This window comes from Harmonia axyridis, chromosome 2 (assembly GCF_914767665.1).
Source record: "Harmonia axyridis chromosome 2, icHarAxyr1.1, whole genome shotgun sequence".
Lineage (NCBI taxonomy): Eukaryota > Metazoa > Arthropoda > Insecta > Coleoptera > Coccinellidae > Harmonia > Harmonia axyridis.
In genome coordinates, this window is record NC_059502.1 from 56,226,375 (window position 1) to 56,247,782 (window position 21,408).

General features: G+C 32.1%; 1 protein-coding gene across 2 annotated transcripts in view; it reads left to right on the plus strand.

Annotated features, from left to right (window-relative positions):
- The window catches only part of LOC123672843, an 83,205-nt gene that overhangs the window by 49,318 nt on the left and 12,479 nt on the right, over positions 1–21,408 (plus strand). Inside the window, exon 2 of one of the 2 annotated variants that reach the window (XM_045607154.1) lies at positions 20,561–20,653. The exons of the other annotated variant lie outside the window; for it this stretch is intronic. Coding sequence (XP_045463110.1) covers positions 20,561–20,653 — 93 coding nt within the window. The remainder of the gene's footprint in view (positions 1–20,560; positions 20,654–21,408) is intronic. 2 annotated transcript variants of the gene reach the window in all.

Consider the following 21,408-nt stretch of genomic DNA (forward strand, 5'->3'; position numbering starts at 1 on the left):
TTCTTCTTCTAAACTGAAGTCAGGTAATTAAAAGAATTGTTGATGAGTAATATTTATTTGGCATCGGGTGGCACAGAACAGATCGGAGTGGAGAGTCATTTGAAGGAGGCCTACGTCCAGGAGTGGATGAAGAATGGCTGAGGAAGAAGAAGAAGAATATTTATTTTGTTTGATGATCAATTTTTGCAAAATTTTTGAAAATATACTGATTGGAAATTGTAATATAATTTGAAATTTCATATATCTATTATATTTTTAAATTAAGTTAACATAGCTGTGAAAGTTACTTTGCGATAGTATCTAGTTACAGAATAAGATCACTTTCTGCAAATGGTATCTGAAGATACTCCAAAAAAAAAATAACTCAAATACTTATCTTAAGATACTTTTTACATACTTGATAAGATAATTTTTCAGACGTAAAAATGCTAGGTGCAATTCTGAAAGTCTTGCAATCTCATTACTTTTCTTCAGTAATTTATCAATTAATAATCTATTCTATTTATTTATTTATTTATTTATTTCAACGGTACAACCATTTTACATGATAACGAAAAGAAATAAACAGTAATAAAACAAAGGAAATAATACAGCTCAGCTGAAGGCCCAGAAAATATACAAAAAAAAAAAAAATATATATATATGAACATGAAACAGTTTTATTCAATTATTGAAATATCTTTTTATCGCGAATAGGGACTCATTCAACAAATCCAAACCCGATTCATTAGATGCTCTCATCGCCCTATCCACTGGGTTGTTATAGGAATAGTTCCTGGTATGAAACTCAGGTACAAGAAAATCTCTGTGGCGCAAATTAACATGTACTGCATTGAAATTCAATCTTGCCAGTAGATAGGGGCAATCAATGAGATCATTAAGGAGCTTATAAACAAACATTATCCCGAAATTTTTCCTTCGTTCCTGAAGAGTTTTCAAGGATAAGCCGGACATCAATAAACCATAGTCAATCTCACCAGACGGAATGCTCCGCTTATAACCTATCCATCTCAAAAACTTTTTCTGTACTTTCTCAATATTACCGATGTGAACCTGATAGTATGGTGACCAAACAGTAGAACAGTACTCCAAAATGCTTCTGACGTTAGTTATATAAATATTTTTTAAAGCATCGATGTCATTAAAATCTTTTGTATTTCGTTTAACGAAACCCAGCATTCTGAAAGCCTTCCGAATGGTTAAGTTGATATGGTAAACAAAATCAAGCTTGGAATCGAAGTAGACTCCCAGATCCCTTATAACCTCTACCCTATCCAAAAATTGTCCCGAAATATAATAACTGAACTCAATTGGGGACCTACCTCGAAAGAAACGCATTACTTTACACTTATTTATGTTCAGTTTCATCTCGTTCTTATCACACCAACTCATCAATGAATCCAAGTCGGCTTGTATTAGTGAACAATCCGAATAGCTAGTAATCTCCCGAAATAGCTTCAGATCATCGGCAAAGAGTAGAAAAGAACAACATGAAAAAACCTTATATACATCATTAATAAACAATAAAAACAACAGAGGAGACAGAGAAGAACCCTGAGGCAACCCAGATATTGCTTCAAACTCTCCAGAAAAAACATCGAATATCTTCACCCTTAATTTGTTGCCCCTAATACGGTCAACCAACCAACTCAATAACGGCCCTCTCACCCCGAGTGATTCGATTTTCAATTTGAAGATCCAATGGGCCACTCTATCATAGGCCTTAGAAAAGTCTGTATAAACGGAGTCCACTTGGTGCCCCTTCTCAAGCGCCCTACCCAACCTATCAACATAAACCAAAAGATTAGTGGTGGTAGATCTTCTTGAAACAAAACCATGTTGTTCGTTAATTATAATTTGCTTGAACATTGGAGTTAACTGAGATGTAACTATAGAGTCCAATACTTTGGGCAAATATGAAATTTTACAAATGGGTCTATAGTTTTCTATGTCACTGCTATCCCCGGACTTAAAAACTGGTATAACATAGCTGTGTTTCCAATACGAGGGGTACGCCCCCGATTCTAAAGACAATCTGAACAAGGACCAAATGGGAAACAAAAGTGAATCACTACAATTTTTCAAGAAAAGAGCGGATAAATTGTCAGGACCGGAATCAGTTCGATTCGAGAGTGCCATCAGTTGAATCCGAACGTCATCTAAGGAACAAGGGCAATCTACAACGTCCACTGTATTGTCCGCGACAAAAGAAATATCTCTGGCTGGTGAATTTATATAAATCTCAGAGAAATTCAACCGAAATAACTCCGCAATATCCCCATCAGAATCAGCAACAACACCGTTTAAATACATAGAAGATGGAAAGCCTTTTTCAGTTTTTCGATCATTGACGAACTTCCAGAAAAACTTAGGATCAGAGTTGATAGATTGTTGTACTGTATTAAGATATTCGGTATAACAAGATTCTGATAAGGTTCTACATTTATCTCTTAAAAGAGAAAAAATTTGATAATCTTCTTCTCTGCCAAACTTCTTGTACGTTTTGTGTGCTACTTTTTTTCTGAATATTGAAGCTTTAAGCTCTAGTGAAAACCAGCAAGGGAATGAATAAGATCTGGACACCTTTTTAGGGACATGCAGGTCAATACCTTTCATAATAATCTCGTACAATTTTTCAGCAAACAAATCGACATCCACAATATTAAAGAAAACATCATCCCAGTGAATAGTACTGAAAAAGTTGTTTAATGATTCATAATCTGCGTTCTTGTAATCAAAAAATGTAAACAACGGCTGACTTAAATTGGAGCGGTTGTGGGTAAAAATTTCAAAATATAACGCTGGATGGTGTTTATCACAAGGGACTAAATGTTCGATGGCTGGTTCCACCTTGATGGAATCCAATGATGTACAAATCAAATCGAGTAAAACGTTATTAGCATTGAATACTTCGTTTACCTGTCGCAAATTTAAGAAAGACAAGAAATTCCACAAAAACATATGTTTACTTGATAAACAAACAGATTCATAATTCGATTCTGAATTGTCCCAAATCATGCCCGGCAGATTAAAGTCGCCACAACACAACACGTCAAGCGCGTCATATTTATCCATCAAGTTTTCAATATCTTCCCCAAATCTTTCATACGAAGCTAAATCACTACCTGGAGGAAAATAGACAACTGATATCAACAATTCTAATCAAATTTCTAATTTAATTATTAATTATTATTTATATTATTAATCTAAAAATGTAACAAACTACAGGGTGTTAGATTCAAACCTATTGCCGCTAGACAATAAGTATTTTTGGTAATATTGTTACTCAACTAATAAAGAATGTTACGCGTTACTTTATGAGCACACACACTATTGTATTTTTGTCCAATTGAAATCAACATGTGATAATTCTTTGGAATCAGCTCAGCTAGAGTAATCGAAAACTTGAGAAAAAATGGGGGTGTTTCATTTGAAAAAAATGACGGTGACGTCATTACTCGAAAGTAATTCACCCTGTGTATTAGATTATTATTTTAAAATACGGTAAATTAAAATAAAAAATCGACGTGTCTCAGGATTATTTCTTAAAATGTTTTGTTAAGCTAAAAATGAATTTATTCCATACTTTACGGACACAGTGTGGAATTTGCTCAAAAAACCTCGACACCAAAACAGCTGTTCTTCTGTGAATCAACTCAAAACCATAAAAAGCTAAAAATGAACCTCATCCCATATCTTGTATCTCATATCGCGTAGATGGCGGTCCATTAATGAGTATATTTCGATAGTTTGTACAGCAGTTGTCCACAAGAATCGTAATAAGTAACAATTTACCATCGCAACAGTAGCTCACGTATCTGTTTTCTCCAGTCAGTTGTTTGACAGTAATTACACTAGAGATGGAGGTGATGAGGTATCCTTCCCAAGTATGTAGTTGAACACATTAATTCATTTTTTATCACCGTTATCTCTACCAGCGGTCTGTATATTTAGTATTGTCTGTATGGATGTGATGAATGAACAGTCCGACAAGTTTCAATTCGATTTAATATATACGGTTTCAATCATTTATGTGTTAATCAATCATTTCAATCATGATTGCAATGTGCTCAAGAAAATATACAATATAAACATAGGAAAAATCTCTACAAATTACTATTGTTCATTATTTCCTTTTTATGACCGAATATATCGGCAAACGGAAAAAAATACAAAATATATATTAAAATTCAATTTCTCTACCAGCTTGGTAATGACATAATTCAAAAATATATAATTAAAATATATTTTCAACAAATTGTAATAAATCACTTTTTTGAATAATTTTAATTGAATTGATAAAATTTCTTTCTTCTTCTTCTTGGCGTGCCCTATCCGTTCCGGACGTTGGCAATCAACATGGCAAGTTTTATCTTGTTCGCTGCGTTTCTAAAAAGTTGTATGGATGGCTTTCTTTATCGAAAAATAAACTTATAGAATAATAAATTACTCGTAGGTCTACTTGTAAGGTCCGATTTTCCCCATTTCTACATGTCATTATGAAGCGATATGCATTTTGTGGTTCCGAAATCACTTTCGGAAGCTAAATGGAATTTATTAACATTCACATGTTAATAAATTCCATTTAGCATATCGATCAAATTTTGACTTCAATATAATGCTCGGACCTTGCCGTTATGTGTGGACTACAAAATCATTTGAATATCCTCTGCGAGATCTCTTACAGGACTCGATCCTTGTGAGGTAATTTTTGTTAACTCGCCGGCACATTTCGGCTGACATATCTCACCAATAACTCGACGTATGTCGATTTTCAGATCGTCAATAGTCCGAGGATTCAATCAATCAATTTCTATGTTTCTATGGGTGATTCATGTTTATTTGCTGGTTTTATATTTTAGTTCCAACTATTATTTATATGGTTCATAATATGTATCTTGGCTTTGTATTTTTAAATTGAGCGAAAAAACTTATTATTGAATTTATTGCAAAATTGATGAGTGTAATACTGACTTTTTCCTGCAAAAACAAAAATTGGGTTATCCAAGCATGTGTTTTCTAAGTATCATCAAATGTTTCATCAAATGCATCCATATCCACTTTCTTACCAGTATTTATATTTACACAATGTGAAAAGGAAATGTCTAGAAAAATTTGGGTGAGGGAACACCGAAAAGCAATTATGGGTTTTCCTATGAACTCATTTATCCTATTACTTTCACATTTCTTAGCGACTATCTTATAACAAGGACTAATTACTTTCTTACAAATAAACTAATTGTTCGTGTAGATATGACTACCCATGTCAAATTATTCATCGAAAAATTTCTAGAAAACTTCTAAGGTTTGTGAAACCCTCAGAGTACAAATAGCTATGTTTATTACTTTGAGGTAAAACCCTTCTGAAAAGAATAAGCCCAAAATAATTTTGATGTCATAACAATTCCATTCTTAAGTTTCAACAATTATTACCTGAATTTCAGTAATGAAGCCCCCTGATGTTATATCATTAGCCTTCAGATTCTACACAACAAGACGTCGTTAGGGACTACACTGAAATTCTCATTCATTAATTTCGAAGTCATTAGGTCTTTCCAAAGACCCTCCAATTTATGAAACATCTAAATATCTCAAAATCGGTTAGTTTTAAGCATATGAATATTCGAACAAACTTGCGTTAATTCATTTCATCCAATCTAAATATTCGATAAAAAAAAGATGTTCCATAAGAAAAATCATTTACACTTTTTTGGTACACTCTGTGTATTTCCAAACAATTTAATAATGTAGCTTTAATGGAGCCTAATGATACTGTGTCGATTTGAAATTCTAAGGGCCAATTGCTTCATTCAAAAAATAAACGCTGTTTACGTAATCAATGTTTAGTAGTAATCGATGACTATAATTTCTACCGATTGCACCGATTGATAATAATCGATGTTTAGACAAACAGGAGATATGTTTGGCAACGTTTCAAAATATCGACGGTGATCATAGAAAAAGCAGGACCATCAATTTTCTAGTATAATGTTCTCTGTTCTTGTCGTGACAAAGTTAACATAAATTACAAATTATTATTATAAATTGTCATTGAATGATAAGTCACGATATGAATCTGAATTCATATTTCAATTCTGAAATCCCCTCACAAAACCAAACACAGAAACATACAATGTAACACCATCAGGATATGTCCATAAAGAAATAAGGTTCAGGTTATGTAATAGGTCATATTTTTGACGTTTTGATTTGCTCAAAACCATAGACCTAATGTCAAATTGATATTAGGTCTATGCGCGGAACCCTGTTCGAAACTATTCGGGAAAATAAACATCCAAATTTTCCTGTTTTGTGTAATCGGTGATTAGGCCACTTTAAACGTCATTTGACAGATATTTCAAGACAAATCAGAACGTAATTAATGCTTAAATTTTTAATCACCGATTAGGCGAATGGTGCGCAACTGGCCATAAGATTTACCTTGCTTTTGGGAATATTTTTCAAATTTATTAGGGAGTGAACTTAACCTAGTAAAGCTAGAAGGAACACTTTAGATTTCTAAATTTTTTGGTCATAATTTAAGGCTAAGTTATTACCCTATTGAAATATGTTTTGCTCTCAAATTGCAAGGTTCCTTTTTAATTCAACATTTTTATTATTGATGTGCACATTATGACATAAAATAATAAAACTGCTAAAAATCAAGTAGTAATGCACTTGATTTCCCAAGTACTTGATAAATAAGTACTTGACTTGAAAAATACTACCTGACTTGATTTCAAGTCAAGCCAAGTCAAGAAGCTTGAATATTAAGTCCAGCATGAATAACTGAAGTCATTACTGAAATGCAGATATCTCAAATGTACACCTTCTATTTACAAAAGGTGATATTAGGAAATCGATCAACTCTAATAGCATCTAATAACAGAATTGTTTTCTCAGGCCCATAAAATGGGTTTAAATAACTGTTGATGATATTTTAACTTATCGACTTCCCTTTTTTCATTACGTACCATCAAATCTTTGAGTACAGGGTCTTTAAAAATCATTCTTGTATGGTAATACTTTTGAAAAATTTACTAATCGTGGATTAGGAAACCGAGAGTCCACTGAATTTTAATAAAATTGATAATTGTGATCTTACAGGTCCTTTATGAATTACTGTTTCATCGATATGTTCCTTTTTCTTTAATATAGAACTGTGTCAATATTAAAGAAAGAGTAAGGAATATATAGAAGACGCCTACGATGGTACAATAATTCATAAAGAACCTGTACCTACTTTAATGAGAGTCATATATCAAAATAAATAATCAGGCAAAAATAAAGAATGAAAGATGGAGAGAAATGTTAATGACTCAACGGAATTTTTTTAAAAGGATTAAATATTAAAGATTATTGTTGTTGAAACACAAGAAATATCATATTTCAAAATTGATAATGGAAATTCAATATTTGCGACAAAACTTTAATAACTACAATAACACATCATATTACAATACATATAAAATAATTACATAACTACAACATAATAAAATTACAATTTGTACAAACATAGCAATATTATATTCATTATTTTTTTCAAGTGAAATCGAAGGTTTTATTCCTCGTACACTGGGTATTATTCTGAAAAAAGGAGTATTTATTCATCCCTTCCATTCAGTTTTGGTTCAATTGCTCGATTGGGTAATTTGTAGCGAAATGAATGGTGCCTATGACGACACCAATTTTCTTCTTTCGTGATCAAATAGTTTTGACTGAATTTTCTAGTTTTTAAACCTTTGTTCATTCTTTTTGCCTTCGCCTCAAGGAGATTCTTGATCATTTGTGCCTTTTTTAAACGCTCTTTCAAATATTCTCCATTCACTCCATCCTCTTTTCTTTTTTCCGCACCATTCTCAACCTCTAAGTTGTTTTCTTCATTTTCTGCGGAAATGTCATCGCCTTGTTGTGAAGATATGATGCTTTCTTGATCATCATCTCGTTGATATCTCACTTTCATAATAGAATGCTTGACTTGAATTGTTCTTCTTATGTTTTTCATTGGATTTTCTCTCAATTTGGCCAGTCCGGTTTCTTCAACCCAATCGAGAAACATCTTATTGTTCATTTTGGACAATTTTCAATCACAATAACACACCAAAAATTATTTTCTCAACAGAGGCCGAACGCTCACACTACGGGATACTGTATTTATCTGAAGTAATTTCCAATATTCAGATGTCTTATACAGGTACGTCTCTCATTAACAAGGGGTTCTTCCATAGAATCTATTAGGTATAAAATAAACCTTTTTCTTCTTCTTCTTCTTCTTCTAAACTGAAGTCAGGTAATTAAAAGAATTGTTGATGAGTAATATTTATTTTGTTTGATGATCAATTTTTGCAAAATTTTTGAAAATATACTGATTGGAAATTGTACTATTATTTGAAATTTCATATATCTATTATATTTTTATATTAAGTTAACATAGCTGTGAAAGTTACTTTGCGATAGTATCCAGTTACAAGATAAGATCACCTTTCTTCAGTAATTTATCAATTAATAATCTATTCTAATTAAATTTCTATTTTCATTATTAATTATTATTTATATTATTAATCTAAAAATGTAACAAACTACAGGGTGTTACTTTCAAACCTATTGCTGCTAGACAATAAGTATTTTTGATAATATTGTTAATTTAACTGATAAAGAATGTTACGCGTTACTTTATGAGCACCCACAAAACTATTGTATTTTGTCCACCCTGTACCAATTGGAATCAACATGTAATACATTTTTGGAATTAGCTCATCTGGAATAATCGGAAAATTGAGAAAAAAATGGGGGTGTTCCATTTTAAAAAAATGACGGTGACGTCATTACTCGAAAGTAATTCACCCTGAGTATTAGATTATTATTTTAAAATACGGTAAATTAAAATCAAAAATCGACGTGTTTCAGGATTATTTCTTAAAATGTTCTATTAAGCTAAAAATGAATTTGTTCCATACTTTACGGACACAGTGTAGAATCTGCTCAAATAACCTCGACACCAAAACAGCTGTTCTCCTGTGAATCAACTCAAAACCATAAAAAGCTAAAAATGAACCTCATCCCATATCTTGTATCTCATATCGCGTAGATGGCGGTCCATTAATGAGTATATTTCGATAGTTTGTACAGCAGTAGTCCACAAAAATCGTAATAAGTAACAATTTACCATCGCAACAGTAGCTCACGTATCTGTTTTCTCCGGTCAGTTGTTTGACAGTAATTACACTAGAGATGGAGGTGATGAGGTATCCTTCCCAAGTATGTAGTTGAACACATTAATTCATTTTTTATCACCGTTATCTCTACCAGAGGTCTGTATATTTAGTATTGTCTGTATGGATGTGATGAATGAACAGTCCGACAAGTTTCAATTCGATTTAATATATACGGTTTCAATCATTTATGTGTTAATCAATCATTTCAATCATGATTGCAATGTGCTCAAGAAAATATACAATATAAACATAGGAAACATCTGTACAAATTAGTATTGTTCATTATTTCCTCTTTTATGGCCGAATACATCGGCACATAGGAAAAAAATACAAATAATATCTTAAAATTCAATGTCTCTACCAGCTTGGTAATGACATAATTCAAAAATATATAATTAAGTTATTTTTTCAACAAATTGTTATAAATCACTTTTTCGAATAATTTCAATTGAATTGATAAAAAAAATTTATCGAAAAATAAACTTATAGAATAATAAATTACTCGTAGGTCTACTTGTAAGGTCCGATTTTGCCCATTTCTACATGTCATTATAAAGAGATATGCATTTTGTGGTTCCGAAAGTGAATGTAAATAGAAGACATTCCCATTTAGAATATCGATCAAATTTTGACTTCAATATAATGCTCGGACCTTGCCGTTATGTGTGGATTACAAAATCATTTGAATATCCTCCGCGAGATCTCTCACGGGACTCGATTCTTGTGAGGTAATTTTTGTTAACTCGCCGGCACATTTCGGCAGACATATCTCACCAATATAACTCGATGTATGTCGATTTTCTGATCGTCAATAGTCCAAGGATTCAATCAATCAATTTCTATGTTTCTATGGGTGATTCATGTTTATTTGCTGGTTTTATATTTTAGTTCCAACTATTATTTATATGGTTCATAATATGTATCTTGGCTTTGTACTTTCAAATTGAGCGAATAAACTGATTATTGAATTTATTGCAAAATTTACGAGTGTAATACTGACATTTTCCTGCTAAAACAAAAATTGGGTTATCCAAGCATCTGTTTTCTAAGTAATATCAAATGTTTCATCAAATGCATCCATATCCACTCTCTTACCAGTATTTATATTTACACAATGTGAAAAGGAAATGTCTAGAAAAATTTGGTGATGGAACACCGAAAAATAATTATGGGTTTTCCTATGAACTCATTTATCCTATTACTTTTACATTTCTTAGCGATTATCTTATAACAAGGGCTAATTACTTTCTTACAAATAAACTAATTGTTCATGTAGATATGACTACCAATGTTAACTGATTCTTCGAAAAATTTCTAGAAAACTTCTAAGGTTTGTGAAACCCTCAGAGTACGAATACCTATGTTTATTACTTTGAGGTAAAACCCTTCTGAAAAGAATAAGCCCAAAATAATTTTGATGTTATAACAATTCCATCCCTAAGTTTCAACAATTATTACCTGAATTGCAGTAATGAAGCCCCCTGATGTTATATCATTAGCCTTCAGATTCTACACAACAAGACGTCGTTAGGGACTACACTGAAATTCTCATTCATTAATTTCGAAGTCATTAGGTCTTTCCAAAGACCCTCCAATTTATGAAACATCGAAATATCTCAAAATCGGTTAGTTTTAAGCATATGAATATTCGAACAAACTTGCGTTAATTTATTTTATTCAATATCAAAATTCGATAAAAAAAAGATGTTCCATAAGAAAAATCATTTACACTTTTTTGGTACACCCTGTGTATTTCCAAACAATTTAATAATGTAGCTTTAATGGAGCCTAATGATACTGTATCGATTTGAAATTCTAAGGGCCAACGAGGTTTTTGCACCCGATCCAAATATCCATAAGAGTTTTTTTAATATCAGTCTACTAGAACGCGAGATATGAAAATACTGGTTATTTCAAAATTGCTGATGCTCAAAACCCACCTGTTAGGTATATGAAAAAGCTGCATTGTGCATGAGACCGTTAACAGATCGAACTGAAGGCTCATCAAATTTCATCAAGCCTAACAAGAATTGTAAAATTTTAGGCCTGTACAAGGATCTGCTGACACACCGACAGACACGTCTGTCAAGATTGTAAAAATTGCTATAATGGCATGATGTATCTTTTCCAACGAATAATTCATTCGGAAAATGGAGGTATTTGATAGTTTCATTCCACATCGGGAGAAAGAACACAGGGCAACAAAAGAATTGTTTATGATTCTAACTATATTTAGGACGCTAAATATGTACATGCAATCCGTTTTTCTCTATCAGATCTACTTTTTAAGATACATCAACTTATCTACCAATGTGGGTTTCATTCAGTATATTAATTTATGAGAGTTGTAAATTTACAATGGTTTTATTGTCAATCTCGCATTGAGTGCATTCCAGGTAAATCTATAAATAGTGGAACTATTGCCTATCAGGTACCACGTAAAGTATGGAACATATTCATTTTTTGCTAAACAAATCGTTTTAAGAAATAATCCTGAATCACATCGATTTTTTATTTCAATTTACCGTATTTTAAAATAATAATCTAAATACAGGGTGAATTTCTTCGACTGATGACATAACCGTCATTTTTTTAAATGGAACACCCCCATTTTGTCTCAATTTTCCGATTACTCTAGCTGAGCTGATTCGAAAAATGTATCTCATGTTGATTCCAATTGGTACAGGGTGGACAAGAATACATTAGTTTTGTGTGTGCTCATGGAGTAACGCGTAACATTATCTATTAGTTAAATTAACAATATTATCAAAAATACTTATTGTCTAGCGGCAATTGGTTTGAATGTAACGCCCTGTAGTTTGTTACATTTTTAGATTAATAAAAATGTCTAAAAAAAATAATTTCTTTCATATTCTGTCTGCTAGACCACAAGTACCAATGTTTAGAAATAGCTCATTTTTATTTATCTAAAAATGGAACAAACTACAGGGTGTTACATTCAAACCTATTGCTGCTAGACAATAAGTATTTCAGATAATATTGTTAATTTAACTAATAAAGAATGTTACGCGTTACTTTATGAGAGCACACAAAACTAATGTATTTTGTCCACCCTGTACCAATTGGAATAAACATGTGATACATTTTTGGAATCAGCTCAGCTAGAGTAATCGGAAAATTGAGAATGAACAGTCCGACAACTTTCAATTCGATTTAATATATATGGTTTCATTCATTCATGTGTTAATCAATCATATACATATAGGAAAAATCTGTACAAATTACTATTGTTCATTATTCCCCCTTTTATGGCCGAATAACATTACATATATTAACATATATTCATCATCGGCACATGGAAAAAAATACAAATAATATTTTAAATTTCAATTTCTCTACCACCTTGGTAATGGAATCATTCAAAAATATAGAATTAAGTTATATTTTCAACAAATTATAATGAATCACTATTTTGAATAATTTTGAGGAAAAGTAAAAATAATAAATTACTTATAAGGTCCGATTTTCCCCATTTCTACATGTCATTATGAGGAGATAAATAACGATAACAGGAATTTGGACAAGTTTAATTTAATCCCTTTTTTTGAAATTTTTATATGATAAACACCTTAAAAGAGATTTTATTAAAACTGACGATATTTAATCTGATGAGAATTCGAGCCTTGAAAAATAATCACACAAGATTCGAAACGTTGGCGATGTATTTATAGGAGATTGAATTAAAGTTGTCCAAATTCCTGTTATATTTATTTAACTGTTAAAATCATGGACGTCACCAATAATCAATTATAAAGAGATATCCATTTTGTTGTTCCGAAAGTGAATGTAAATAGAAGACATTCCCATTTAGAATATCGATCAAATTTTTATTTCAATATAATGCTTGGACCTTGCCATTATGTATGGAAAAGAACATCATCTAAATATCTTCCGCGAGATGTCTTACAGAACTCGATCCTTGAGATGTCATTTTCGTGTACTCGCCGGCACATTTCGACAGACATATCTCACCAATAACTCGACGTATGTTGATTTTCAGATCGTCAATAGTCTGAAGATTCGATCAATTAAGTTTATTGCTAAATTTACGAGAATAATAGTGACATTTTCCTCCTATAACAAAAATTGGATGATCCAAGCATTTTTTTTCTAAGCAACATGCAAATTTCATCAAATGTTTCCATATCCACTTTTTACTCGTATTTATATTAAAACAATGTGAAAAGGAAATGTCTAGAAATATCTGGGTGATGGAACACCGAAAAATAATTATGGGTTTTTCCTATGAACTCATTTATCCAATTACTTTCACATTTCTTATCGACTATCTTATAACAAGGGCTAAATACTTTCTTACAAATAAACTAATTGTTCATGAAGATATGACTAATGTCAGTTGATTCATCGAAAAATTTCTAGAAAACTTCAAAGGTTTGTGAAACCCTCAGAGTAAGAATACCTATGTTTATTACTTTGAGGTAAAACCCTTCTGAAAAGAATAAGCCGAAAATAATTTTAATGTTATAACAATTCCATTCTTGAGTTTCAACAATTATTACCTGAATTGCAGTAATGAAGCCCCCTGATGTTATATTATTAGCCTTCAGATTCTCCACAACAAGACTGCACTAAAATTCACATTCATTAATTTCGAAGTCATTAGGTCTTTCCAAAGACCCTACAATCTATGAAACATCGAAATATCTCAAAATCGGTTAGTTTTAAGCATATGAATATTCGAACAAACTTGCGTTAATTTATTTTATCCAATCTAAAAATTCGATAAAAAACAGGATATCCCATAAGAAAAATCATTTCCACTTTTTTGGTTTAAAATTCTAAGGGCCAATTGCATCATTCAAAAAATAAACGCTGTTTACGTAATCAATGTTTGGTAGTAATCGATGATTATAATTTCTACCGATTGCACCGATTGATAATAATCGATGTTTAGCTAAACAGGAGATATGTTTGTCAACGTTTCAAAATATCGACGGTGATTATAGAAAAATCAGGATCATCAAATTTCTAGTATAATGTTCTCTGTTCTTGTCGTGACAAAGTTAACATAAATTACAAATTATTATTATAAATTGTCATTGAATGATAAGTCACGATATGAATCTGAATTCATATTCCAATTCTGAAATCCCTCACAAAACCAAGCACAGAAACATACAATGTGACACCATCAGGTCCATAAAGATATAATGTTCAGGTTATGTAATAAGTCATATGTTTCGACGTTTTGAGTTGCTCAGAACCATAGACCTAATGTCAAATATTAGGTGTATGCGCAGAACCCTGTTTAAAACTAATCGGGAAATGCTTAAATTTTTAATCACCGATTAGGCGAATGGAGCAACTGGCCCTAAGATTTCAGCGCTTAACCGTAAAAAAGCGTTGCGTCCATGATGGAACACCCTGTATACAGTTCTGTGGTTTACACGTGCGCATTGATGAACGAGCACTCAAAAACAGTGCTCTTTCCTTATTCTCAAATTTATTACTCATTCGTTTTTTCTCAAAACTTGTTGAAATGTTACGTCGATTTTATTTTATTTAAAATTGCAGAGAATCGTTCTATCAAGTAACGCCCATTCTCAAGTGGTTTAATTTCTCTCATGATTCAAAGTTTCGATAACTTTTTCTAGTGGAAACCATTTGCCATTTTAATTCAACATTATGAATAATAATAGAATCATGATAGCGTTACTTGTTGAGTGCGGTTAATTCATAATTTTATAGCCAGTGAACAACAGTACGAAGGCATACAAGGAAGCTGTTGACGGTAGGAAGTTTAACTGTATGTTTCATTTGGAATGTATCTCTAATCGATCATTTCACGAACGTTTAATAATATCATTTAAAATGCAAGATAAACTTTTATGTAATGCTGAAGAGTAATGTATTAGTTTAAATCTTATCTGGCAGTATTCAATCAATATTAATTAGCCGTGTATGTTTATAAATCATTATGGTTGTTATAATTTTAATTTCATTTTATTATGGTTGTTTCTGTGTTGAATGAGATTAAAAAAAAAATTATAACAGTTCAGATCGTCAAAGAATTTTCTACCAATATGTCTTTCGAAAATGACATCTGTAAATGTTTATTCGATAATTCTACTCTTATAACTGCCTTAAATACACTGCGCAAAAAAATTAACGCACATTATGGAAATCTCAAATTTATTCTACAACTGAAGGTGTTCTCAATGATAATTATTTTTATCAGAATTATGCATGCATATGTTATCCACTTTCAACGTTTTTCTTCAATACATATGTTTTTTCCTAGCAGGAATAAAAAAAGATGCGATTATCAGATTTTGAATGTATTGGCTCCATTCTGAAATCAGTTGTTCTCGATCAATTCTAGTGATCAATAGTTTTTCTTTCGTTTGATTTTATACACTCGATCGCTATGCAACGCGAAACACGCAATTTGACACAAGAAGAATGTGCCCAAGCGGTAGTTTTGCGAGAAGAAGGGTAGACAAACACAAGAATTGCAGAAAGGTTTGGAGTTTCCCATACAAGTGTGTCCAGAATGTTGCAGCGATTCAGGGAGACAGGTATGAATGTCCAAAGACTAGGACAGGGTAGACCACGGGTAACAACTGCCATTCAAGAACGTTACTTGAGAGTTTCTTCGTTGAGACAACGGTTTGCAACCGCTCGCCTCCTTCAAAATCAGCTTGAGCAAACTCATGGGGTGCAAATTAGCACTCAGACAATAAGAAATCGCCTCAGAGAATATGATTTAAGGCCTCGTGTCGCGGCAAGACGCCCAGCTCTTACTCCATCGAAGGGCGCGTTTGGATTTTGCGAGAGAGCATATCCATTGGGAAGAGGCTGATTGGGAAAGAGTTCTCTTCACAGATGAGTCTAGATTCTGCCTCTTCCATTGTGATCGACGTTCCCTTGTATACAGACGTCCACATGAAAGATATGCTCAGTGCAATTTCCTGAATACTACTGGTTTCGGGGGAGGATCGATTATGGTATGGGGTGGAATATCGTTGACTTCTCGCAGAGACCTAGTGGTCGTTGATAATGGAGCTATGAATGCTAATAGGAACATTCTTGAAGAACATGTAGTGCCATTTGCCCCATACATTGTTGAAAATTTCATTTTTATGGACGATAATGCCAGACCCCATCGTGCGCGCATCGTTCAGGAGTACCTTGAAGAGGTTGAAGTCTCTCGAATGGAATGGCCAGCAAGAAGTCCAGATCTCAATCAGATTGAGCAGGTTTGGGACAACCTTAATAGAAGGCTGAGAAGTTCAGAAAATCATCCAGCTACTCTTAATGACTTAGGAATCCAACTCAGGGAAATCTGGGAAGGATTAGATCAGAACATTTTAAGGTCACTCATTTTGAGTATAAACCGTCGTTGCCGAGCTGTAATTAACGCAAGGGGTGGAAATACCAAGTATTGAATCACTTATCAGCATTCCAGTATTTTGAAAATTGTTTGTTTCCCTTCTTTCACATAAGATTCGGTGAAATCCTGAATTTTTCTTCCATTAAATGTGTCTTATTTCGTTCAAAACCTTCCCGAGAGAACATAAAAAATAAGTTATAAAGTCAATGTAGAGTTAACTTTCATTAAAATTGAGATTTTCAGAATGTGCGTTAATTTTTTTGCGCAGTGAAGATTTTAAATAGTAAAATCAAATCCGATAGGAAAGAGATTTTACATGCAAATGGTTTTTCAATAAAAAGTTTGATTTTGAATAGCCCCCTATCTTGGTAGTTGTCAGTGTCATATCTAGGGCGTGGCAAAGCTGGCGCTTGCCACTAGCGCAAGGTTCGTAGGGGCGCCCAAAAATATCAAAAGAAAAAATATTGGAGCACCAGGCGATACAAAAACCGAAAACAACGGGTAAGTGTATACCGATGACGAATGCAAAAATCACAGATGGCAGATAGGAGCGACGCCGACAAAGCGGATAGATAAAGGAAAATAATAAATCTCGGACAAAGACGAGCTCGTAGTGCAATAAAAGTACTAATATTGAAAGCGATAATGAACTCATAAACCGTAAAAGGGTCAGATTTCAAAAGAAAATAAAATAATTATTCGTTCATTTTATAGAAAAATTTTCTTTCTCCGTCTTTGCGAATTCTTAAATTTTATATTTTGAAAATCTTGTTGGTATTTCTTCGCCAAACGGTATCATTTATTTTTGTGTGAAGTGCGGTTTTCTTTTCTTTGTTACAATTTTATAACGCTCGGTTTTTTAGTTCTTCTGGAGTTATCTCTTCTTATGTATATAAAATGTGTATTTCAATAAAAATAAGTAAATATATACAGGGTGTTTATGAATAGTCGCGAAAAAAATTAGGAGGTAATTTCCTGTCAAAGAATAGAGTGGGTCTTTTATATAAACTTTTTTTCAGCCCCTTCCCGCTAATTATAACTTCCCAAAAATGGCAAACAAAAAGTTGTTTTTTATTTTTTTCTTCAAAAACAACAAATAAAAGACATTTAAAGAATTTATTGGTGGTGTTCCTTTATGATTCCAAGGAGTAGAAAAAGCCACCCCCCAAACTTCCACAATAACTTTTGCTTCATTCATATTTTACAATAAGAAAATTAATTTTGGATAGATTGCTCCATTCTTAACGAATAATGTCTCTTGTAATTTTCTGCTAAAATTCACGGTTAATAAAAAAAAATCAACAGATAATACGCCTGAATTGTGGAGGTTTGAATTATTTTCGACCTCCAATAGGCAGATGTCAAAACAATATTCATATTGAGAACTGGTACAAATATAAAATGAATGTAATAAAAAAAACAATTATACACTTTTCACAAAAAAAAAACCCACCAAATATTTTGACACGGAATCGCTCCCTGAATTTTTTCGCAACTATTTATATACCCCATATGATATTGTGTATTATGTTAAAACTGTAACGAAAATATATGAATTAAATTATGAACAGAATAATTACTATAAGAAAATATAATGGATGAAAAAAATTTTCGAAAATGGGGGGCGCTGTCTAATATATTGCCACAGGCGCAATAGTACCTAGATACGGCTCTGGTAGTTGTCATCTTTTGATATTTGACCAGCAAAAACTACGACATCACTAAAAGTGGAACGATAAACGCTACAATAACGCATTGAAATTGTTGAAATTCTATACAAAAATTGTAAAAATTTTGCAATCACAGTTCACACAACTAAAGCACTTTTGGGTCGTCGAGAAGCTCCTTCTGAAACCGGTGGAAAAATTTGAGCTGTTGGGACAAGTTAGTGATTGCGTCGCTCAAGAATAACAAACTGTGGATATAGCTAGTTGTGTGATTGGACCTTACTTATTCGAAAATGAGGCTAATGCAATTGTAACGCTGAATATATCGAATGGATTGAAATATATTTATGTGGACGACGTTTATTTTCAGCAAGACGGTGCTAAGTGCCACACAAGCAACGAAACAATTGTAGTTTCCTTTACGTGTTTCGACTGGTAATTCGTCAATTACGCAAATATATTGTTAGACACTTTTGATTGAAAGTAGCCACAAATATTCTAGAGGTGTGATGTCACATGAGCTAGGTGGCCAATTCACTGTTCCAAAGCATGTTATAAAATGTTCAAAGGATATTTTCATTTTATGATTAACAATTGACTCTAAAGGCTTTAGAAGAATGTAGAAGCCAGTTGGTACCTACTTCTTTGGGAGTTTTTTTTTGCTAAAAACTGGCATACTACCTATTAAATATTTCTATTTAAATTATATTTCTCCTCCAGGTGTTGAGATATTCAGCGTTGAAATGGATAATAACAATTTTGTTTTTCGAATCAATTAACAGCAATATACATATGGCGAATTAGTAAGCTGCAGGATGAGAAGTTGTATAATATATTGTACTTCAACATGAATCTCCAAACGTCAAAATACTTATACTCCAAGATACATAAATCAATTAATGCAATTAAAAATTTGTTATTGCTTATTACTATTCATTTTTTCATATTTGAAAAGCAAAGAACTTTTCACTAATTTACATACTCTAGTCGTATTTAATGAACCTCATGATTTATGACGAAAGTTTGTCATTCTTATGTAAAAATATTCCTGTAAAACCTCCTTCATTCATAGCTAGAATAAGTATTGACTGCTTTGCTGGGGATAGGCTGTACATTTTTATTGTATAGAATAATGATTGGAAAATTTATGTGTTTGCAATTAACGTTTAACAAATTAAATAAACTCAATAGGAGTGCAAGACTTGAATATCTGATAAAACAAATATGTATTTACATTTAGGAAATATATATAGTAGTATTCTAGGTCAAAAAACCCCCTGAATCTTCGAGATGTTACCAAATAAGTGTGAAAGTTTTAAGGGTGTGAATTCTTGTCGAAAACTAAATGGTTTTTTATGTAAATAAAAACTCTTAGGCCTTTCCTAAGTTAAAAACGTTCAAAAATGAGATTTTTTTTTTAATTACTGAACAGTTATGGTATCATGTTCCACTAATGAGAAACGTGACAGCCACTTACTAGATTTTTTATATCCGTACATGCACGATGTTGTTTTTGACTTTTTTCTACAAGGAAAATATTGCACAGGAGTTGTAACTTTTTTGCAATGAATTGTTATTTTCATTCTTTTTTTATATTGAGAAATTAAACGTAATGCTAACAATACGAAATTCAAAAATAATATCGAAAGAAAATGGAAATGAATATTAACGTGATCACAAAACCAACCTAGTTGAGATTTTGAGTGTTCATATGAAATAAGAATTTCAAGCTAATTGTAAAATTTCATATAGGTAACATCATCAGAACCATAGATAATTCAAAGAGAATATTAGAAAAATACTATATATGAATACTGAATATTTCGGGGATTGCATCATATCTGCTCTGATCTGATTGAAATTTTTATGTTTGTATCAAATAACAAACTCCATATCTCCGCAAAATTTCGACCTGATCACAGCATCAGAACGTTCAGAACCATAGAAAATTCAAGGACAATATTGAAGAGGTAATATTTCCGTTGCCTATGATCTGATATTCGGTTGAGATTTTGAGATTATATATATATAGAATAACCATTTCATGATTTGTGTAAAATTTCATGTTGATAGCTTAACTAGGACCATGGAAAATTATAGTTCAAGAAATAGAAAACTATCGAGGAACAAATTCAAGTAAATTATAGGGTGGGATCAGTCCAACAGATGGCGCACAATTCAAAACTTGCCCGTTTATCGATATACCACTTTATTCTCATGTGAACACTTATAGTTACTCACTTTTTAGTTTTTAGCACTGTACATAATTTAGCATATCCTGCACATACTGTATAATATTTCAGATTTGGGGCTATACCAGGCACCTCCAAGCTACAAAGGATTATACCAGTACTATCCTCATCCTCCTGCATATTACTCGACAAGATATATTTCAGGTGGGTATCAGGTCAAAAGTGATTTGTCAACAGTGAGGAATTTGAAAGATATTCAATTGCAATTTGTTCAGCTACTCCAAAAGAGTAGAAGAAGAAAAGGCAGATTATCTTTTAATTTTCAACTGTCTGCCTATTTGCATGCACACGCTGATCGCCGAACTATTTTACCATACTTAACTAGTAGTATAATTTCGATTTATTGGTTCATTTTTCACTTAAAATCTTCGAAAAGTATCTAAGTATATAATCTATGACAATACCACAATCGAGATGGATGCAGTCTCCTAAGGGCATATATTGTTTAGTGTCCTGGCTTCTCCCCGACATGGCCTGATTGTATACAATATTGATAATAATAATATTAATAATGCAATTAATAATAATTATTTATTTGCACACAAGAAAATCCTAACATGTACAAATTTTTGCCATCAAACATTTACATGGCTTGTCAATAAATAAAATCTTGAATTATTAATAAATAGTAATTGATAGTCAATAATATAAATAAAAGCATCATAATATATAAATAGCATTGACAGTCATTCTATAAATTAAAACATCATATCAGGTAAAAAGCATTAAAAGTCAATATATAAATAAAAAACATCATAACATGTAAATGTTATGATGTTATGTGATAAAATCATGTGAAGAATTGCAACTCTTGAAGTAAAGAAAAGTTAATTTAAATGATATAATTCAAGCAGAGGGTTTGCAGGACCAAACCAAAGATTCGAAATATTTTAATGAAA